At 44.5% G+C, this 24,006-nt stretch overlaps 1 protein-coding gene across 1 annotated transcript in view; it reads left to right on the top strand.

Annotated features, from left to right (window-relative positions):
• LOC308121700 (junctional adhesion molecule 3B-like) overlaps positions 1–24,006 on the top strand; it is a 45,742-nt gene that overhangs the window by 18,609 nt on the left and 3,127 nt on the right. Inside the window, exons 2-5 of the mRNA XM_080483106.1 lie at positions 21,232–21,300; positions 21,397–21,510; positions 21,654–21,806; positions 23,446–23,648. Coding sequence (XP_080339232.1) covers positions 21,232–21,300; positions 21,397–21,510; positions 21,654–21,806; positions 23,446–23,648 — 539 coding nt within the window. The remainder of the gene's footprint in view (positions 1–21,231; positions 21,301–21,396; positions 21,511–21,653; positions 21,807–23,445; positions 23,649–24,006) is intronic.

Here is a 24,006-nt window from a genome sequence, read left to right on the forward strand (position 1 = left end):
CGGCGGTGGAGACGCACACCTTCCTGCGACGCAGCGAGGTGGCTCGGTTTGATGGGGGGGGGGCACCGGCCCGCCCACGTTCATGCTGCGGCTCTGGTATTTCCCACGGAAACCCATCAAGGATTCCTGGGGAGCAGGTGATGGAAGTGCGGTTCCACTGGGGAGGGGGGACGGGGGGGCGGCCTCAGATGGTTTCTCCTCCCCAGCTGTTGTTTAAGCAGCATTCCCCCCCCCCCCCCCCCCCCCCCCCCCCCCCCCCCTCCGTCCCACCGCTCGGCCAGCCTGTGCAAACTATTTAAGTCCAGAGTATGCCTTTCTGCACATGTGCTGTCTGACTGGGCTGCTTGTTGGCAAATTCCTGCTCGGCCTGCACACTTTGATGTCTTAATATTTAGTTTGTTTTTATTTCTTCTCAACATGCTGCTCACATAACTTTGTTGGAACGAGCGAGAGACGTGGCGATGGATTTTATCTGTTTCCCCACTATTTTAATCAGAGCTTAATTCTGATCAGAATCAACACAAACGTCATCCCTGGATGACGGCTCACAGGTAAATGTGTCTTTAACTGATGAAAGGGGCAAATAAACAACATTGAAATAAGGTTACTGACAACAGAGAAAAAGGTTTGAAAAGGGTCATAGTATATCATTTAACTAAAATTTTCTTTTTAAGACTCATAAAATCTGAATGAAATGAAATGTGGACAACTACATTTGACTGAACTAATTTGTGCTTGAAGTTCACTAATGTTACTTAAAATCAGCAAAGATACTCTCAAAACCAGCACAAGAAATATATTTACGTTTTTTTTCCCATTGTTTTGTACAGTGACTTTTAATTGTGGATTGACTGAGTAATCAAAGCAATATTTACGCTGAGGTAAATTACCCACGATCATTTTTGGGTTTGTTTAAATAAAACTATGTTGTGGAAAAAGTCTTTAAAAAAACTTATAAGTGATGATTTGTTTGTTTGTTTTGATCACATACATTTTGAAATCCCTCATAGCTTCAGTTTAGCAGGACATTCAAGTGTTAAGAATTAAACTGAACCACGACTTCAAAGATTAATCTTGTGGATTTTCTTTTGATTTCAGTATTTCCAGGCTAATTTTCTCATTTATTTTCCAGTCTGTGTTTCTGATCAGACCTCGAGACAATCTGAGAGGAGAAAGTTGTGATCGCACCCGTGGACCTTTACTTTCTCCACTGAAGACAAACGGGGGTGGGGGGGTGCAAAGGTCAGCCCCAGACCCCCCCCAACCCCAGTCCCCCTCATCCATGCCTGCCTGTCAGAGCTGCTTTCACCCGTGACCCCCCAGCCCCCCCCCGCCCTTTTACTTTACTCCACGTTAGTGCTTACGAAGGAACAATCAAACTGAGAATTGCTTCCCACAGCTTCGTACGACAGGCCGGCCAGTTGTCGCAGTCTGTAGGTGGTGAGCAGCACCTGTAAAGAGAATCTTTGTGCGTTTGACCCCTGTCTCCATGCTGATTGGCTCTTTCTGTTTTTGTCAGCGGACCTTCCCTTCATAACAAATGCAAAATGTAATCAGTACTCACACGCTGAGCACACTGTTCTGTCTGCAGTCGGCTGATGGGGATTGATAGTCTGGTTTGAATCCGACTGTGTCTTGTAGTTACTCAGCACAGGCTCAGATTTTGTGGGGAAGCGACGCAGTAAAACTGCATATGAGCTTTTAAATAAATCACTATTAAAGTGCGACTTCAACCAGACGTCCATCAGTCCAACTGTCGTGCTTTTTCCTGTTTTCCTGCCTCTCCGACACAACATGGCTTTTGTTGGGGAGCGCAAACAAAGGCTGGTTACAGTTCTGGCCTGTGGGAGTCTATTGTTGTACCGGCAGACTTTAGAAACACTGCGATTGTGTCCTGGACCTGCTGTTCGGGGGACGATAGCATCTTGATGACCATGCTGAACTCTCCCGGGTAGCCCTGTTATAAAGACTTTATAAGCTTCCTGTTCCCGTCTCGCGCATTACGCTACTGAGTGCTATAAAAGTGCTGCGACGCAGCCTGAGACATGAATGCATTCAGTTGCATTGTGTTTAATGCACTCTTACATTTGTCTGCAGGCTTTCATGAATTAGTTGTTTGGTGTTGATTGTTGTGCAGGTCACTGCTTCACATTGTTGTGGGTTTTTAAGCTTCATCGGAATAAGACCTGAACCCTTTTTATGACGAACCTGATCATAATTATAATTTTTTATCCCTTCTACTTCTGTCCTTGAATTGAAGATTTAATTAATTCATCCATTTTCTATACGGCTTTATTCAACTCAGCGCAGAGGTAGTTTAGTAAATTCAGTGTGCTAACCACCACGCCATCATGAAGATCTTTGTTATTCCATATAAAAGCTGAGTGTTTCATTCTTGTTAACAGTCGTTCATTCCACACCCAGAAGCCCTCCGTAGATTCCTTTAGTGTATAATTTCACCCTGGAGGAGTGAATCCTGTTGTTCTGTGAAAAGGTTTAGTCGTTAGCTGGAGTTCATACGACCTCGAATGAAGCGCACTAGAAAAAGCAAGTTTCCTCGAAGTTTATCCCGAACAAACCTTAAAACAAATGTAGTGTAAATTCATCAAGTGCTTTTTTAATATCGATGGTACCCAATTACACATGGTCCTAATACAGAACCATGGGGAACACCATGGATAATTATTATGTACATGGATGAGTCTTCATGATTTCATGATCGACTCTTTCAGTTAACTGTGTTCATCTCTGTGTGCTGGTTCTGTTTAACTGTGTTCATCTCTGTGTGCTGGTTCTGTTTAACTGTCTTATCTCTCTTGGTGAGTCTGGGGATTGTTGATTGGACAGGGAGGAGAGAAATGATGGGTATCGGTGTGGATGTCATCTTCATGGAGGTTCAACATGGTTTTATAACGATAGTGGCTAACAAACCCTGAACAACACACTGAGGAATTATGATTTGGGTTGACAGGCACCTGATTGTTGATTCCAGGGTTTCGTCTGCATAGAAATATAATTTAAACTTGTCTTTTTGGTAATGGTATTTGAATATTATTCTCCGAGCATTCGAACCCGATGACTAACTTTTGCTTGCAAGAAAAAAATAAAGGCAACTTATAATCAAACCAGCCAGTTTTCCCTCATGCTCTCAAACTAATGTGAACAAGAGGTTTTTTTTACAATGACACTGAATAGGATGGCTCTTTAACGTGGTGGATTAATCAGATTCCTGGTTCCTACAGTGACCATGAACATGTTTGGTGATTTCAACAATCTCAGTATGAGTCAGAAATAAAAGTCAGCAGAGTTATGAAAAGTTGTTGGCGTGGCTAAAGGCCGCATGACAAAACACACCCTTTGAGTCCGGCTCTTTTCAGGCCACAGCGGCCATCCTTGGAGCGCCCAGGAAGTGAGGCAGATTAAACCTTTTGGACCTGCTAAGTCAACACGTCTCTGCTGTGCACCGTTGTGTTATTGTTGGGTTGTCAGTTGAGCCTTAGCTCATGGTGGCCGGCTCCGCTCGCCGTCCACACACTCCACAATGAGCGCTTATCTCTGCAGGCTGTGGCAGTCGTGGATCAGCTTCCCCCCGCCTCCCCTTCATCCTCTGCCGGTGTGCCGGCCAAATAGGGCGTTATTAGGTAAAGGAACTGCTGGCTGGTCCCAAAAAAGTCCTGTGCTAATATCCCAGTAGCCAGATTAGCCTGATATCTGCAGATGTGAGTGTTTCCAGACCTTTATACGTTGCAGGGGAATTATTGGTTAATCCTTTGTGACGTGATGATGGGAGCTTTAGAAAAGAAGAATATTTCTATTGAGGATGGAGTGTGTTTGCACCGGGTGGGGGAGGTTTTGTTGTGCGTGTGTGTGTGGTTGGAGGGACAGGCAGCAGAATGTTATCCAGGGATTTAGCACCATGTATTATTATCGGACCAGTTCATCGGAGTCTCGTAGAGGGGATATGGGTTAGTGCACGGTAGCAGTGGTCGTCTATAAGACCTCGCTCCGGTGATCGGTTTAAAATGTCGTCACAGCCGACGGAGTCCTGGAGTCATGAAATAATACGGCCCATCGGCCCGGGCCGCGGTCACACAAATGTTTATTTTCATCACGGTCGAAAAAACAGCCCGCGTGGAAATTGCATTCCTAATTAGGATTAAGGAAGGGGTCAGGCAGCCCGGACTAGAATGCAAGGCATTTGCAACGAGTGCCGCTGATGCCATCTGTGCAGAGCGCTTGCGAGGAGCTAATTCTGGCACCAGTGTGCTGCAATTTAACACAGATTTTTGTGGTAGCGGCTCCAATACAAGCAGGGGATTCGACTCCCAGTGAAGCCCCCAAAAACTGTCGCGGGCAGTTGAATTAGCCACCCTCCTCCTCCCCCTGTTAGATCTCCTTTAAGCTCGACGCCATTGAGCTCCCCAATTCATTCGGACACCCAACATGTGTGGCATGTCAGATTGTTCGCATAGCAGAGATGCTGCGCCAGGGGAGGCCTGCTCTCGGCCTTGTGCTTCGATCTGTTTTGACAAGGCGTTCTCACTGTCTCCCTCAAGAGGCTGACCTGGGCCGGGGCAAAGAGGGGCGACAAAGAGCAGCCTATTATTTCATCATGAAGTGCGATCAAGGTCTCCTCGGGAGTTTGTTGGGCGGCAGGCGGAGCTACCTGCTGCTCGCTCCTCTGACCAGGGAAAGACGGATCCCAATTAGCCGACTGCGTGGGATCCGGCTGGCAGCGCTGACAAGCCACTATAAATAGTGTGTGAGCATTTGAATGTTAACTTGTTCTCACTCTAGTAAGGAACAGCTCACGATTGTGGAATCGTACCTGCGACCGGAGGCGGCGCCGCCGACGTCGGCCGAAGCTTCATGAAAACCCCACGGCTCGTTCTCGCTGGAGGTTTTTGAATCATGAGTCATCGGTGTTACAACTCAACTTGTCACTTTCATTCCTCTTTTGACTATTTGGCTTTTTTTTTTTCTTGTAAATTCCAATAAGGTACCATAACGCAAAGAATTTAAGTCAACTGATTATCGTAAACTCTGGACTATTGAGCGCACCTGAATTTAAGCCACACCCACCAAATTTAAAAAGAACAAAAAAGAAAGCTCGGCGTTACGTGATGCACCTGAACGCATCACCCAATGTTTCGGCGACTCGTTAACGCGTCATTGTTTCTGCAGCAGGTTTCAAAGTTTGTGGAAAAAGTAGTAGCATCTTATAGTCCGGAATATATGGTAGCTTTTTATTTATTTGTTTTTGTGTGTGAGACATTAAAGTTTAATTTCCCCTCACAAATGATGGAGCACCTTGAAATGTAGTTTGATATTTTGATTAAAGGGAAAATGTGACAAACAGTGTAAGGCGCCTTGAGAATACTAATGCAGAATAATTAAAGGTTTTTGATGGAGGATCCATTAGTTTTGAACCTTATAAACAGACTCTCACGTAATATTTACTTTTTTTTCACTGACCTTTCTTTTATATGGAACTATTGACGTTATTTAACTTGAATCCTGCATGAAGCAAAGAACAGAAAGAACAAACTCCAGAGCTTGATGTGAATAGAAATGTGTCATCAGGTGTGTGTCGCGGGTTCACAGTGAGAACAGAGCGCGGTGCTGGAATTACATCGCATCTCAAATATAACTGGAGGGCGGATCATGTTTTCCATGAGGATCACATGACTGGATGTTTCTCTCCTGGGTGAGATGGAGGTCTCCACGTCGGCGCTGTTTGATGGCCATCGTGTCCTCGGCGCCCACCGACCATTGTTCTCTTTAATTAAGTATTCATTCACTCCTGGAGCCTGAAACTGTGTCACAACACAAAGGTCCCCATTGGCATGCTCGGCCCGCGGGACCATGTGAAGAGGCAGCGTGACGCCAAACAACTGGACTATTTTTACACAACAAGCATCTGATTATCTGCCGGCCAAGATGCTTCACATGACTTCCTGAATGAGCAACGAGGATCATTCAATGACTCCCAATTACTCCTCAAAGCCTCAATGACAAGAACGAGGTGTGGATGCGCTGCGTGAGCTTCAGCAGATCGCAAAAAATAACGTGAAGAAATGTAATGCTGAGCTAGGTTAGCATTCACTATAACGTAAAACTGGAAGTGTGTGAAGGTTGAATATAAAACTAAAGCATTAAAGCAGAGCTGCCACATGGTATGAAGAATCATCTCTAAAATCACACGTTCATCTCAGAGTCAGACTTTCAGATTAAACACCAGACTTCCTGGATTACCACAATAAAAGATGTTAATATCTCTTTCTCATTACGAATAACAGTGTTCTTTCTCTTGGCCCTGGATTTCCTCTCCTTCTGGTTTGTAGAGTTTGTGGTTTCAGCTCGTTTTATTTTTCTCAATTCTTTTTTATGCTTCTGACTTCTGACCTGTGGCCATCAGGTATTAAATAAGCAAAGTTGTTAAACAATTGTAATTCTATCCTAAATTTTTTGTGATTTAATCAGTTTTCTTTCGTATTTAACATCCAGTCATTTTGAATTTGCAGTAGATGAATTGAAAATACATGTAAACAATATTTATTACAGTTCAATCAGTCTGTTGCGATATATTAGCATTGTGATAACTACAGATTAGAGACATCATGGAGCCCTGATAGGCAATAAGTAGCAGCTCTTTGATGACTGATAAATAAAATCCATACACCTGCAACAGATGTAATAAGTATAATGAATAAATATCGTACAAATATTTAGTTCTCAATCTAAACTGGTGCACCCATAACATTTCAAGTAGTTTCAGATTGTATTTTTCTGCATAGCATCTTTAAATTTAGTCCAAAAACAAACTATTGGTGTTTTGCTCAAATTGTTATTTTTAAAATTTAGAAATAGTCGTTCCTTGTATCAAGTCAGCAGTTTTGTATAAATCAAAAGTAATGGAGAATCAATCAATCAATCATTCGTCGTATTTAAGACCATCTGAGAGGTTTTAATTGAGCTGAATCTTCATTCCTGCAGTGGTGTTGACAGATGTTTGTAATGTTTAAGAGCTGGATTGTTTTGAAGTTGACAGAAATGAAAAGACGAGATCTGAGAACCGTTTCTGAGTCGAGCAGGTCGCCAGTATTTTTAGAAAATGTTCATGCAGTATTTCCTAAACAGCCATTTAGCGAGCGTGGCGTTCCCCCCCCCCGATGTGAAGCGGTGGCTCGACACGGGGGCTGGCTCTCTGCCCGGTGAAGGGGGGGAAGCGTGGAGGGCGGAGGGGGGGGGGCTCTGCATGCAAGGTGGAGGGCGGTGAGAGTAGCTTCTCTTCCTCTGTGGTCCAGTCCTGTGAGCCAGTCATACTTAGCTGGAGGTGAAAGTCGGAGCCGGCCAGATGCGAACGCTAACGCTGACGCGAAGTGACAGGTTCCCAGGCATTCAGTGACACCACCCCCCCACCCCTCCTCCTCCACCCCCCCCATTGCCCTGCTTGGCTCAGGCCGGAGCTTTGACCCGACGCCGGGGCTGCAGCGGCCCCGTCGGGGCCCGCCGGCCCTCACATGGAACTGCAGAATAAATGAATACGTAAAGAGGCCTTGTAGGGAAGGTGAAGCGTGTCTGAGTTCACCTGGAAAAGATCGTCTGCATTTAAAATCAGTCCTGAAAGCAGGATCCAGCCCCGCGTCAGGCAGGATGACTTTATCTGCTCTCACTGCACAAACATCGTGTTTGTCCACCGAACCTCATTTAGTTTGAGGGCAGCATTAAAAACAACAAAAACATTCTGCTTTTGTTTGGTTTATTTAAATCCTAAGTGAATGCTGAGGTGTCCGACGCGTGTCGTCTTCCTCCTGCCTCCCATTAAAGCTGATTGCTCGTTGAGCTTTTATCATTCTGAACATTTTCATCTCTCAACATTACGATTCTGAGATTCTGCTGCATCCTCACACATTTCTGGACCAATCGGTTCCTCGGCTTGCTGGTCACGACTGGGCTGAACCAGGTCGGAGCTGAATATGAAGTTATAGTGAAAGACGAGAGCTGGAAAAGAGTCCAGTCCCAGAAATGAGCTCCGGCTCCACTCCTGCCTTCCTCAAGTCGTCTTCTTCAAATAGTTTTCACCTGCCGGAGCTCCCATCAGCTCTGTGAACCTCTGAATGGACTTTAATTGCTCATTTTCAATCAAGTGCCCAGTGATTTTGTCGCGTTCGGGAGACTTTAAATAGTGTAACATACAGTACCACAGTGGTACGTGGTTCATGTCGTCCATCCATTTAGAATTCTAAATTTTTACTTCTGATTGGAGAAACTGTAAAGTATGTGTAACTTTGGTCAGTCGGATGCTTTTTAGTTTAGATAAATAAGTAGATAAATAGAGTAAGATAAATGGTGTTTAAAATAGTAGGTAAGCAATGGAAATTACAAATATTTTTAATCAGGAGTTATATAACTTTTTATTTTATTTTAAGTAGTTGTGTCATTTTTGTAGTTTTGACTTAAGAGTCAAAGTTGGTTTGATGATTTGATGCGTTGGTCTGCATTTTTAGCACTTTTAAATTAGAAGTTTAACTTCTCCCTAAATCTTAAATGTTTTTTGTTAAGTACATGTTTTGCTGGGCTTGACTCTCAGCAAGTTTTTAAAATGATCATTTGTGTGTACCCATGTCATCCAGAGTAGTTTTCTGGGAACTTTTGTATTCATGGAGTTTTCCATAAAACTACATTGAACTTTTCGTTTTTAGCTTCCAGGACTGTAAATAAGATTATTTATTAAAGTTCTCCGGTGGGTCAACCTACTGGAATACTTTTCATAAATACCTTTGACCATCTTTTATGCCCATAAACACCTTTACTATATATTTTGATATTTCAAATGTTTCCATGTTTTGGCTGCTTGAGCTTCACCAGAAGTGTTTCTCAAGAATAAATCTGACATATTGGATGTTTCCTCCACGGCCTGTCCTGGGCGTACTGAAAAGAGATGGGTGGATGGATGGGTGGATGGATGGATGGATGGGTGGATGGATGGATGGATGGATGGATGGATGGATGGATGAATGGGTGGATGGATGGATGGATGGATCCCAGTTGTTTAAGTCCACCTAGTCTGTAACGTAAAGATGAGTAACAGGAGCGTTTATTTATCAAAAAGATGAGTTCTGTTAGTACAATATTATTATTATTATTATTATTATTATTATTATTATTATTATTATTATTATTATTATTATTATGTATAATATGTATAATATGTATTAATGCTTAATAAACATAATATAATGTATATATTGTGATAGAGAATATTATTAATTTAAATATTTCCACCTTATATTTTGTTTTTAAAATGTAATTGACGAAATTTAAACAGTATATTATTATTTTTATTAATGATATTATGTACATGACATGTACATTCATGCGTGTATATATGTGTTCGTATGTATAAACTGTATATATAAACTTGCTTATAGTATATATTGAATGTGTATTGTAAAAATAGTACTATTAGTTTTTAAGAAAGTTGTGACATAATCTGGGGAGCCTTGTTTAGTTTTTTGTGATGACGGAGGCGTGAATAAGCTTTAATGCTTCAACCTTCACCTCTGGGCTGATTAGTTGGACGATTGAGTTTTGTTTGTTCTCTTTTGTTTTCTGACGTCTGCCGAAATAAAATTCAAAAATAGTATAAGATCAAAATATAAGCTACTTCGAATTGGAAGTATTGGTGATTTTGAAGTTCACAGTAGGTTTTTAACTTTCTGAAAATGTTGAATTTCTATTTCTGGCCCCTGCAGCTTATTGTCGTGTTATTTAGTGAAGGTTCAGATGCTGGTAACTCACTTCACGTTCAGCAGACGGAGCTCAGCCACAGCCCGGTTCTACTATCGATCCCATGACTTTCCTTCTGTAATCCATGTTGATCAGCTCCAGCAGAGAGCCAACGGGCAGAGCAGGGAGGGGGGGGGGGTACCTATCAGACCGTGACCCAAATACCACAGACCAACCTTGAATTGGACGGACCCACTCCGCCCATGTTCAGCATGTAATACATTTATATGTGGGTTTAATATAGCTGCATATTTGACATGCATGGGCCGTTAGCTGCGGCTACCCAGACGTGTTGCTCAGGGTTCGGCCATTTATGTGCTTGAAACGTGCTGACATTTGCTCAGCAGCTGAAGGACCATCTGACACTTTTGTGTGACCTGTCTTTGTTTTAACCTCGTCGGCTTTTTTGAAGACAGTCGTGGACATTTTTGTCGTGTCCTGCGTGGGCGCCGCTCCCAGAATCCCGCAGGAGACGTGGTTAATACACTTCGATTGCTTCGTTTTATTTAGTTTAGATTGGAAAAAAGGGTCTTTTTTTGTGCAGCCTATAGAAAGAGATTTCCCCGGCGGATCAGAGGATTAACTAACAGGGCTGATTGAGAATCCTTCCTCTCATGTTTTACAGTCACATTTGATAATGCGGAAAAATACAATTTCAATTTCTGTAGCCGAAATGAATTCAGGCTGAAGCCAAGGCTTATTTTAGCCCTTAAAAATCCATGGAGTTACCCAGGACACCAGTGATACCAAAGTAATACATTTCCTTTTCTCATTTCATTTTGGAAGTAAATAATGAAATAGATCATAGGTCCATATAATTAATACCACCTGTGTGGATTCCTCATATATATAATTATTCAGCATTATGGAAAGGAAATTCCTCTTCTCTGCTTCAGCATTTGAACGCACCAGGATGACTCACAGAAATACGAACCAATCAGAAGCCGCCTTTCAAAACGTATAAACCACATGGTATCAATTGACCAATCACGTTGCTTGTTAGTGGGCGTAATACCAAACAGGAAGTCAGTTGCGAGTTGTGTACACGAGACGATAATTCGCTATATTTCAGTGAAAAAAGATGATAAAATTCAGACAAAATTAGACGGTGACAAGGATTGATGATCATTATAAACATATTTTAGAAGCTTTGAGCAAAACGTCCACTATTATTTCGGCCGTCTTTTACGAAAATTGATCGTCCAAATGACGGCTGGACGGCTCGCTGCCTGAAACTAGGACCTGAAGCAGCTGTGACCTGCAGGATCTGCTCGTTTGAGCTGCAGCAGTGAAAGTCAGTGTGTTTGTGAGTCAGTCTGTCCCCTTGAACCACCACCACCACCACCACCACCCAGGTCACCGTGACCCCTGCTCTCAGCTCGCGGCCTGCGGGGCTCCGTTTGCCCCCCCCCGGGGGCTGGAAACAGGTGGAAACCTGCCGCCCGCTGGTCATCGGTGACGGGGGAAGTGGTTTCTATGGAAATATCTTGAGCATCGCTATGGGAACGGGAGCAGCGGAGCTCGCTTGGTCTGCGATCTGCTGTAATCGTCTCTCAGAAAGAAGCTTATGGTAATATGCGATGCTCTTATGAATTAATTTGTCGGGCTTTGTGTCCCAGCTGACATGGCAGACTGTTATCAAATGGAAATTAGCATCTCCTCGGGGTAAAAGCGAGCAGAGCTTCACAAACGTTCAACTTCCAGCCTCCGCTGAGAGCTCAGGTTCAAATACCCACAATCCACATACTCACACTGGCGTTTCTCTGGAAACTCTGATTCTCCACTGATTATCTTCAATCCCACAATTTGTCACAATTCAGATTCACTCAGGTTTTTTTTACTTTTCTTGACTTTTAAAGTATTTTTCTTGAATGATCTTTCAATTTTGATTTATTTCCAGTTCGTCTTTTTCTCTGCATTATTATATATTTAGGAACATTTGGTCCAGAATCAACATTCCATTTTCTTTTCCTCAATCTCTTTTTATTATATTACCAATTCTCAATGTCGTTACTTGGGTTTTATCCTGAACGTCTTAAGTTTACTCTGTAATCTCGACACTATCTCTTCCAATTTCTTGACTTTGGTTTCTTCTCTTCCTATTTTGGGCTGAAATGTAGTTTTTCCTTTCGATAGGATAATTATAAAGTCCCTGTTTCATCTATTCAGTCAATATTTCATCCACGTTCTCCAGATTTAGTTTATGCTCCTGATGTTTTCTCCACATTATCAAAGTTATTTTCTCTGTTGATATTTTATCTATAATCTCAATATTTTACCTCTAGTCCTTATATTTTGTCAGTATTATCTGTATGTTGTCTTTAATTCTTTGTTCTCTATTCTCAGTATTTGTTTATAGTTTAGATTTTTCAGCCGGATGCTTGACCTTCATCTGATTTATATTATTTTCTCTCCTCCACGTCGTGTTGCTGAAGTGTTCATATTTTAGCGCCGGTCAGACTCCAGTCTTCAGCGCTTCTCTGTTGTTTGGGTATTTTCTGCATCTTGTCATCGCTTGAGTCGGGAAACATTTTGGGAAATGCCCCTCTCCCTCTTTGATCGCCTTGTGCTCGCGGCTCCGGCTGAACTTTTCTTGCGCCGCCGCCACAAACCTCGGCGGTCATGTGCGCGGAGCCAGAAACAGTAACCTAGTTTATGGCAGAGCAGGAACATTTACACCCCTTAAAAGCTGCTGAGAGAGAATCCCCACCGGACACTTACCCGACGACGACGGGCGAGTCTCCGTGCAGTGACCCCGAGAGGGGCTTTTATTTACCCCACCGAAGGGGCAACAATCTGAGCTCATCAAACCTCCTGCGAGAGCTGCTTTTCAACACTTTCACAGGGAATCACACGCCTGTAAATGAACTTCTTTTTTTTAATTAACTGCTCTGATGCTTCGTAAAAATCTCATTTTGAAAAAAATCTGTGAGTTTATTTTATGTTTAATAAAAACTGATGTAGAGACGTCCTAAAATTAAAATTAAAATAAAAATAAAAGTTAAAATTAGCTTCTTTTTTTTTTTTTTTTTGTTATGAATAAAATAAGAGAGTTTTTAAGCTTTTTGAGTTTGTGTGATTGTGAGAAGCAAGCATGATGTTGCAAACACGATGGAAGCCGATGAGGACACGCTGAGGAGTCCAACAGATTCTTTAAAAAAAACTTTTGATTTATTGCCTTTTTTTTCATGAATTTGGAGAAGTTTCTTCTGATTGATGTGATTTATTGCCTTTGAAAACTATTTAGTTTGTTATTATAGAATCTATTTTTACTGCTCATCAAAAAGTGCAAATCAGCAGAGATGTTGACGTTATTATGGTGAGAGACGTTTTGCCAACTGGATCATCAGGACTTTTATTTGCTGATTTTTTCTGTGTCGTAGCTCAAATTTAGATTTAGTGATTTTGTGACTGTTCATCGACTAGATAGATAGATTTTCTTTGGGGGGGGGGGGGCTTTTGTTGCTTTTCCATCAACACGTCATCTTGGGGTGGGACTCATTCAGTCACTGGAAGGAAACTAAACGGTGTTTGGTGGTCGCAGCGTGTCGCACTGCACCAGACGAATGTAAATGATCACTTCTGCAGAGTGAACCGACACACGCTGGCTCGCAGCCGGCGTGGGTTACGCAATCGCGTGTTGCGAAATGCGCAGTCGCAGAACAGTAACACGTCCAAAATAAACACACGAACGGAGCCTCGGCGTTGTGATGAGTTTGGAAAGGAATCCCAAAATAAAGAGGAGGAGGAGGATATGGCTCGGAGAGAGAGAAGCACCTGGAGGGTGACGTTACAACGGCGTTTTACGTTGGCATTTCCTGCTGTGGTCTTTCATTTTCCAACTTAGCTCGTGTAAACGGAACAAAAATCCTTATTTAAATGCTCCTGTTGGTGTTATTATTAGTAAATCATCATCCTGCGACCTGAGAAGGTAATCTGTCCTGTTTTATAGAGGATCTTAGTAAATCAGCCTCGGTGTTGTAGTTCAGAAGAAACATGAAGAAATGAAATTCCAGGTGCATTTGTTGAGCTGTGTGTGTGTGTGTGTGTGTGTGTGTGTGTGTGTGTGTGTGTGTGTGTGTGTGTGTGTGTGTGTGTGTGTGTGTGTGTGTGTGTGTGTGTGTGTGTGTGTGTGTGTGTGTCCCTCTTGTTTTTCTCTACAGCTGCCATGTTGTTGTTTGCTTCCTCGGCCTGCTTGTTTACCTCCATTTAAATTGGAACAAGGTGCTGGGTGTGTGTGTCGGGGAGGTGGAGGTGGGGGGGGGGGGGGGGGGGGGGGGGTGGCGCTGGGGGTGGAGGCCGTGTTATTTATGTAACATTAGCCATGTAGCGCGGACTTTATGTCCTCATATCTGAGCTCTACACGTGTGTTTGGGTTCACATGCTGATAGAAAGGTTGAGTTTAATGTTGCACCGGATCCGTGTGACACATCCAGTATATCCCCGCCGCTGTCATCTTCATCCACTGTTTAAAAAAAAAAAACTATCACGGGGGGGGGGGGGGGGCGGCCTTGGAGATGTCACTGGGTGATGTGTCACGGAGGTTTTATTGGTATGACCTGAAGGAAATGAACTGATCCGCTTCTGGAGGCACGTTCACACTGTTCCAGGAAGAAATGCAGGAAAGTGAGGCGGTTCTGGACTCTGGAATAATCATGTGCCTGTTTTCTATTTCATGCTTGTGTCACAGGAGGTTTAAGACACTGGAGAAGTTGTACGAAGCCAAAAAGATGGAAAACAACAGCTTGTGGTTGTTGATGTGCAACAGGCAGGTAAAATAATGTTTATGGATAAATTAAACTTCTTTTGGAGGCAAACGTACGGAGGACACTGTTGGCGTTGTGCCAAGATCATGTCTTTATGTTTTTGTGCTCAAAGTTGAGGAGTTAGAAGCCGATGAATGGAAACGTTCTACGTGATGAGAAGTAAAGGCTCTGGTCAGAGTCTCTAGTGACACGATCCTGGTGTGACGTGGTCAGTCGTGAGGCTGCAGGATGTCTCTGTAATAACTTTATGATTTGTGATAAATCCACTTAAGTGGACGCTTTATTGTCTTGTCTTGTCGCAGCGTTTTAAGAAGAGGAACGTTTGTTGTTTTTCATTTTGATTTTGTTGCTTCTGATTTCTGCCTGTGACACCAGGCGTTGAATGATTCGCTCTGTCAATCGAAAAAATCTATTAAACACACGTTTTGTTTTCTTTTCGTGTTTTTGAATGTTGCCGTTGTGAATTCATCACACTTCGGTCTTTATCTGGAAACTGTTGAACGGAGGTGAAGCAGCTCGTTGATGCTCGTGGAGAAATTCCAGGACTTGTTGGTTGCAGGTAAACCAGAACACCTTCAGAGGTCTCATGATCGGCTGCTGTAGGGAGCGACTCTGGATTTGGTCTCCTGATCGCCTGAACATTTTTAAACTGAATTATATTTGATATTTTTCTTTTACCTCCATTCCTGATTTATTTTCAGGGTAGTGAGTGTTGAAATTGAGCTTTCCTCTAAAATCATATCTGCTTATTGTTTCACTGAACATTTTCTAGATATTCCCTGGTCATGAGTTATTCTTTGCTTTGTACAATATTTCATGGTTTTGAACTCGACCAGATCAGTGAATTTTAAAGTTTTTGCATGTAAAAATAATGAATTAGTGTGCTCCCGAAACACTAACCTGAACAATTCTTATTGCACTTTTCTTCAATATACAGAATTTCTGTAATGAGAACGCTACTGTGAGAAAAACTACCTCTCCACTGGGGTGTCTTATCTAATTTTCTCACAGCAGGCAGGCGGTCATATTGTTCTGAATAATCTCTCTCCATCCCAACTTTTCTGCTCTCGGCGTTGGAGAATATTCACCGGTGGTCCGTCAGACAACTGAGAGGCTCCGTGCATCTCAAGAACGTCAAGAGTTTCCAGATAGCAACTGTTGATCGTGTGTGTGTGTGTGTGTGTGTGTGTGTTATGATGTCTGAGCTTCCAACGGGGCGTGGGAATATTCTCCACGGGGGGGGGGGGGGGGGGAGCTGGTCCACGGGGAATTTCTCGGGCTGCTTAATTAAACCTTTTCTATTTATGATCGCGGCCTCACCTTGCTGGATTCCTTCACAGGAAACAAGCGCAGCCTCCCAGGAGGGAAGAGCAGAAAAAACAAAACAATCATAACAAGGAGGGCTTCATTAGGCAGTTGCATGCATTAAAGGAATACCCAGCTCCCTTCGCCTATTGTATTATTCAGTGATGTAAAACCAGGGGGGTTTACGAGGGCATTACACCAAGATTAGAGAGAAAACCCTGCACCCGTTGTGGAGGCAGCAAGAAGATTAAAAAAAAAAAAAAAAAAAAAAAACTTTGATGCAGATTTGCAGATTGCCGGATCTCACACAGCTGCGTCCGACCAAGGAGGAAAAAAGGAAAAAAGGATGGCATATGTAGGTCACTGAGCACCTGCACGGTTTAAGAGCTAATCATGCACATCACAGCCCTCTGACACACACACACACACACACACACACACACACACACACACACACACACACACACACACACACACACACACACACACACACACACACACACACACACACACACACACACCGGAGCCATCCGAGGAGAGCAGGACCAGACGGGAGGAGTTTTTGCTGTGATGAGGGAAGGATGTGTCAGACACACTGGAGGAGCGATGGGGAACGCCGCTCTCAGAACACACACTCAGCACTTCCTGATTCTCCGCGGGAAAGATGCAACCTGTGCTGAACGGACGGAGAGGCGGAGCCGGGTCTAAAACATCGGTGCCACTTCCTTCCCTTGGAAGATACCAGTTATTAACACGTGCAAAAATTTACTTATTTCACACTTGATTGATTTTATTACTTGTGACATGAGGCGGCGACTTCCACACACGCTGATGCTGCTGCACAGGAAGTCAGTCACCTTTCTCCTCCTCCTATCTCTAGAAAAGCTGAGCTCACCCACAGATAAAGTTAAAAGTGTTGTTTGAGCTGCAGCTCTTGTGGGGTTTCTCAGTCTGTGGCGCTCAGGATCTATAAAAAGCAGCTCACGCTCTGACGGCTGGTCGGCGGCGTCCGATCTGAAAAGACAGAAGAACGGTCAAAGCTCGAGATCGAGGCTGCATCATCTATTTACACTTGATTGATTTTAACTATAACTTATCGTGATACTAACCCGTAGAGTACATCTCGCTAAACACTGACTGACCTGCGATAGATTACGTTTCCATGCACCCGCACGCTGCAGAGCCTCGAACAAACATGGCGTCTGGTTGACATTTGGTGCAGGAAGAGCCTAAATAATGTTTGTCACGTTCGCTCCACAACATACCTGCACATTTCACGTTGAAGCCGTATCGTGCAGCTCAAGTCAGAAAACACAGCAGATTGTTTCACGTGGGGGGGTGGTTGTAATGTTATGGCTGATCTGTGAGGAATACAGAAAAAGTTCTATTTTTTTCGATGTGTGGTCCTAAAAGCACGTTTAGACGCCTTAGACGTGTGAAACCATTGTCAAGCAGTAAAAAAAGCAGTGATCGTGTTAGTAAAGTACCAGAGAAAGATGCTAGAAATCCTGACTGCTGAGTCGGTCGCGCCGAGGCGGAGATGAGAGGCCGCTGGTTTTGAGTTGAGAAGGTTTAACATGTTTTCCTGGACAGCGTTTTTTTCCGCAGCGGACCGCTGAAGCTTTTTGTCTCTACGTCAAGCTCACTTAGTCACCTAATCTGCACTAATACTGTCCGAATTAGGGAGGAGCGGAGGGGGGGGGGGGGATCCATTAGCTCCGTCAGCACCAACATGAAACTGACTGCTGCATTTTATTGGACTGAGTTAGTCACCTGGAGTAATTTATCGTCGGCTCTGGGTGATGTTTCCACCCCCCCCCCCCCCCCCGGCTGATATTTTGGACTCTCGGCATACTCGCCCCGTTAGATTGGGTATTAAGTTGCACGGTGCACGGAGTGCATCTGAAACTCAAAGCCTGCAGTTAGCGCCGACAAGCCTCACGCCGACGGGCTTTTTGTCAGGAACAGCAGACATAGTACGCACGTGAATTAAGAGGCCATTGAAGGTACCTGCGGCTTTGAGTAAACCCAGTCGTCGTTCCCGGTGCCCGCGAAAGCTCAACTCTCAGTCACAACATCACGACTTGTTGTGGTATGAGAGGGAAGCGGCTGCGTGAGCGGCGCTCGGTAACCACGGAGGTTGAAACGTGAGATTTCTTTCTCCGTGGCTTTTTAATGCTGCCAGATTCAAACACTCCCTGGATCTCCGCCTCTGCAAAGGAAAAGCTAAACAGGTGACGGTGTTCCGCTGGATCTGACGGTCACGTTCCTCATCCTCTTTCCTCGTCTCTGTCTTGAAGTTCCCACTTCGAAATAAACCTCTTTTTTTTTATGTTGTGAAGAAGTTTTGTGTTTGGAGATAACTCCGTCCCACCTGGGACACAACTTTGTTGTGTTCGCTGCTTTGGCACACCACCAAATAAGATTAATCTCAACATGCATGCAGAGCTGAATCAAATATTCAGCATTTTATTTATTTAAAAATTCATGCTCGGCTCGCTGCTGCTTTAACTGCAGCTTCCCCTTAAAATAAAGAAAAAGTCTGAACCAACAGATAGCGGAGTCCTTCAGCAGTCGAATGTAGACGAAAGCTCAGCTCCATTTGAAGGTCAGCTGGAGGAAGGAGCGTCTTCTGGTTATCGGACTGAAGCTTCTCGGCTCAAGAGGAGCTGACGAAAGACGGCAAGGTGAATATTCCAAAGTGGATAAGTTAAAAGCCAACACTCACTCCCAGAGAGGATTTGCAGTCAGACTTATCGGGCTTATCACACCTGAAGCTGGTGCAGCCCGGCAGAGCCGGCGCCGGTGGAAACAGCAGGATTCTCTGGGTTAAACTGTGTTTCTACTGGAGATGTTCCTTTTAACTGGAACATAATTAGAATTAAATGTGAATTTATTATAGCTGACCAGCATTTCCCACGTTGTACCAGACATGTTGTGCAGACTAACATACATCTTTTAAACGAAGCCTTCAGCAACAATATTGAATTTTAAATGCTGGGGAATAAAGAAGCGCTTTGCTCCGTGCAGCCCTCCAGACCCGAGCATTTTGTCTCGATACACAAACGTCCTGAAGACTTTAACACTTGAAGAAAACACCGGCGGCCGACATTTAACTGTTTAGCGTAAACGTAGTGCACATCTCCACAATCTACTCAGTATTGTAGTTATTTTACATTCCTGAGTTTGAGTGACTCCCCGTCCCTTATTGGTGCGTCCTCTGCTACCAGCTGCAGAGTGTCAGCCCTCTAGCACAATTACTGACGTCATAAAAAAAACTGTTTGTCTCTGTAATAATTGAACCTCCTGCAGGTGCTAGAATGGCCATATGAAGAGCGAGCTCAGGCTTTCCGGTTAACAAAGTGACCGGCGGTCATTGTCAGACGAGGGTGTGACCTTCTCCTGACGTCCCTGCTATGTTGTCTCTGTCAGCGCCGGCTAAAAACAAGCTGTCGTCTTGTTATGATCTCCAGAGAGACCGTGGGCTAATCAGCTCACCTCGTCTGCTTTAGCAGGTGACCCCTACCCTCTGCTGGACACCAAGACAGTTGGCAGAGGTCGGCTTATCCCGGATTGCGTTGCTTTGTTTGAAAGAGAGGCCCCCAAGCCCCTTCCACGGACGATTAGTGTCGGACTGTACCGACTGTGTGCAACGTGCAGGGGGCGGATGGGAGGGGGCTTCAACATCGAACAAAACAACTAAATATTGTTGGTCATCCTGAGATTGTGGGAACAACATGTCTTTATGGTCAATAAATGGATCGGTCCAAAATGTAAATATCCACTGAGTTGATCAACTGACAGAAAAGTTCCTCAATTAGTGACACCAGGGAATCGGTCATTCCATTATTAGGGCCTCCATTGATTAGTTAAAGACGGTCAGTTGGGTCATAACTCATAAACCAGGCCGTCTGGAACTGTTGAAAAATATATTTCGGCCGTAGCCTCAAGATCCATACTGTCCAGAGTCAGATAGGAATGTTCCCTCATGATCTGCCTCACCTGGCAAGAAGACCGTTGATCTCATGTTCAGCGGGACCATTAGAGACCAAAGGTACTGGTACCAGTAGAAAAGAACCTGAACAGAGACTCTGCGACATGATCAAATATATTTACTGAGGCCTCAATTCAGATTTGCAATGAGTGATAAATTAATCTCAAATATGTCACTTGTGTTTTTACTGCTTCTTCACTCTTGAAGCACTTCACATGCGAGGCGATCAGCATCTGTGGGAAACAGTTTGAGGTTCAGTGTCTTGCTCAAGGACATTTGGACATTTGGTCGGGTTGAGATGTGGGATTGAACCCAAAGATAACAGCTGCCCCCGATATAAAGACACACAGATACCGTCCAGTAGTTTGATCCAGGCATCTTAAGCCAACAACCCTTCACCTTCTAATTCTGCTGGAAACATTTGATCATGCTTCAGATTACACTGATGGTATAATCCTCTCCTACACAATGGCACTCCTGGCCAAATCATTACACTACGTTGTCTAAATCGAGTAAACTGAATATTCCAGCATGTGAAAGCACAATCCTGCCGATGTGTAAGAATACATTTCATGAAAATAGATTGTGTGTGACCGCTGCATCCATGACTGTTTCCATGTCTCTGCGAGTGTTGATGAGCGTGCTCCTTCGTTAACATTCAAGTGGAAGTGACTTTGCACGGGTTTGTTTGTCGACCACAGGCTGTCACAATGATTCAACAGCGCCGCCACCCAAGGCCCTACCCCTCAGATCGTTCTGGGGTGCTTTTGCACCATTAGTCCCACATGGGCGGGAGCATCAGGCCCAGAGAGAGAGAGAGAGAGAGACAGAGAGAGAGAGAGAGAGAGAGAGAGGGAGAGAGGGAGAGCCAGAGAGGGAGGGAGAGAGAGAGAGGGAGAGAGAGGGCTCGGCAGGCAGTTGAACTACTGCCATGGTGAGCTTGCCCTGAAAAGGGCACATGCCTCCCTGCACAATTATCTACTGTGCATAGAAACAACTCCCCCACCCTGATCCCACATACTCCCACACACACCCACACACACATACACCCACACACACACACATACTCCCACACACACACAATCATTTAACCAACTAGAAATGGAAGACGGACGGTAACAGAACGAGGCCGAACAGCGTCTGCGTGTTGGGGGCGTCGCCGCCTCGTGGAACTGGATTTCCTGTTTGTCTGAATTGTGTTTGTGAAATCTAAGGAGAGCGGAGGCATTGCAGACATGCCCAAGGAGAATGTTAAAACAATCCCGGCGTGGCTGGATGTCAGCTGGTACTGTACATATAGCGTGAGATCATCGGGAATAATTTGTGCTCCGCAGAGTCTTATGCTGGTTTTTTTTGTTTGTTGTTTTTTTGCAGGCTACTTCGGCGTGTTCGCCGTGGTGCTGAGAACAAGCAATGACTCACCGTGGACGGATGAGTTTGACAGTAAGTGCTCATGAATAAATCCCCACACACACAAAAAAATACCCAAACTGTCATCAGGCTTGAATTAATTTGCTGCCTTCCTCTTCCTCCCCGCAGGGATCGAGTTATCGTGTTTGATCGAGTCCATTTCCACGACCAACCCCAGGATCGAATGGAAGAAAATAACGAGCGAGGGCCCGAGTTACGTGTACTTTGACAAGAAGATCTCAGGTAGGACCAACCCCAGCAACACACACACACACACACACACACACACACACACACACACACACACACACACACACACACACACACACACACACACACACAAGGCACGTCCTCGAGGTCGTGCTGATCACATGTTCTCCTCGCAGGCGACCTGGAGAACCGAGCAACCATCAGAGAACCCGCAACGTTACTGATAACCAACGCCACGAGGTCCGACACGGCCAAGTACCGCTGCGAGGTCACCGCTGCCGACGACCAGAAGTCATTCGACGAGATCGTGATTGATCTGGTCGTTAGAGGTAAGACACAGATTGGTCAGATGATTACCACCTGGTCAGTTAGCATGACCAGCATTTCTTTACTATTACTGACGACAGACTCCGTATAGTTTATTATACAGTAAGATATAAATACACGCCGGCGCCTTTGTGTGGAGTCTGCATGTTCTCCCAGTGTGTGTGTGTGTGTGTGTGTGTGTGTGTGTGTGTGTGTGTGTGTGTGTGTGTGTGTGTGTGTGTGTGTGTGTGTGTGTTTCCTCCAGGTACTCTGGTTTCCTCCCACAGTCAAAAAACATCCACGTGAGGTTAATTGGTGATCCTCATTGTGCCTCTGGGTGTGAATGTGAGTGTGTGTGTTTGTCCTGTGACGGACTGGCGACCTGTCCAGGTGTATCCTGTCCTCACCTGTAGTACACTGGGATCAGCTCCAGCGCCCCGCGACCCTGAACAGGATGAAGGGGTGTCGAAGACAGATGGATGGAATAATTATACGCTGCTGTTTCTTCTTTTTGTCGTTTATTTTATTTTATTTTATTTTATTTTATTTTACTTTATTTTGTTTTGTTTTGTTTTGTTTTATTTTGTTTTATTCAGTTTTATTTTATTCAGTTTTATTTTATTCAGTTTTATTTAATTTTATTTAATTATTTTTATTTGTTTATTTATTTCCTAATTTATTTATTTGGACATGACCATGCATAATAATGTTAAAAAACTATTTCTTGAATTTTCACCAGCTTTCTTTGAATAATTTCCCTCCGTCGTCCCACACATAGAAACCAAACAGGCTTACAGACGTATAAAAACAATATAGTGAAGCAGAGACGACGACTCTGGGATCAACTGAAACATGGAGCTGAGATGAATTCTTCAAGTGTTTGAGATTTGCTGGACATCCTGAGTGACCAACAGGCTGCAGACCAACGACAGGAAGCAGCTTTTCTTCCTTTCACTTCATTTTTCACTCAAACTTAAAAGCAAAAGGAGGAATTTGTGTGAAAAACACTGAAATATTAACTTCAATGAGTTTTATTTGCCATGAAATAATTGAGCCAACATATATAGTGATGAAAGGTGTTTTTCTTTGGCTGTAGATGTTTGAAGATATTTGGAGGAACTAAAGAAGGAACTCAAACCGATCCCATCCAGTGTCTTGTAGAAGGTTTCATTAATTTAAACGTGAATCTGAGAAGTGAACCTCCAGCGAAGAAGTTAGTTTTTTCTGCCTTTGCTGGTTCATTCCTGTGTTTGAGGCTCACCAGCCATTATTCTGCCCTCAAAGGCGATTTGTCCTGTGGTGGTGATTCACACGTTGGCCGCTGTAAGATGAGACCGTGTTGTAGGTCGCTCCAGCCCGTTGGCGTACATGTGAGGATGTGTTGTGAGCGGACCTGCCCAGCTGCAGAGGCGTGTAGCGGCTATAAGAGGAAACCTCTGAAACTGCATCTGCCCCGGCTCGCAGGGCTAAAGAAAGCCGGAGATTTCTGGCTCCAGCCTCAGACTCACTTTGGGTCCTGTGCTGTCAGGCCCGGGAGCCGGCGGCCGTCAATCACCGCGGGTTGGGGGGGGGGGGGGGGGGGGGGGCTCTGGTTTGTCACCGCCATGCTTCTTTTCAGAGCACCATGACTCGGTGTGACTGTCGTGTTTTCTGTCGCCGCAGTGAAACCGGTGGTGCCGAAATGCAGCGTCCCGAAGTCGGTGCCTTTCGGGAAGTCGGCGGAGCTGAGCTGCGTGGAGGAGGAGGGCTTCCCCAAGTCGCAGTACCAGTGGTTCAAGAACCGGGAGGAGATCCCCGACGACCCCAAGACCAGCCCCAAGTTCTACAACTCCTCCTACACGCTCAGCGCCGAGACGGGGACGCTGGTCAGTCTGCACGCAACCACATTTGGGGGGGGGGGGTCTGCACATTCCTCCAATAATACTCAGCTGGACCTCTCTTCATCATCATCATCATCATCATCGCCTCACATTCACACAGTCTGACGTCATCTTGTCGCCGCCAGTTTCTCTCTTTATCACCCCAACAGCCTCCAGACCAGGGGTGTCCAACCCTGGTCCTCCAGGGTCCCTGTCCTCCAGGGTCCCTGTCCTGCAGGTTTAGCTCCTCCCAGTTCCAACACACCTCATCGCAATGAGGGGCTCGTTATTGGGCCTTTTCACTACCTTGGTGATGACATCATCATTAGATTCAGGTCTGCTGAAGCAGGGAGGAACTAAAACA

Source organism: Lipophrys pholis (genome assembly GCF_963383615.2).
Source record: "Lipophrys pholis genome assembly, chromosome: 16".
NCBI classification, from domain to species: Eukaryota; Metazoa; Chordata; class Actinopteri; order Blenniiformes; family Blenniidae; genus Lipophrys; species Lipophrys pholis.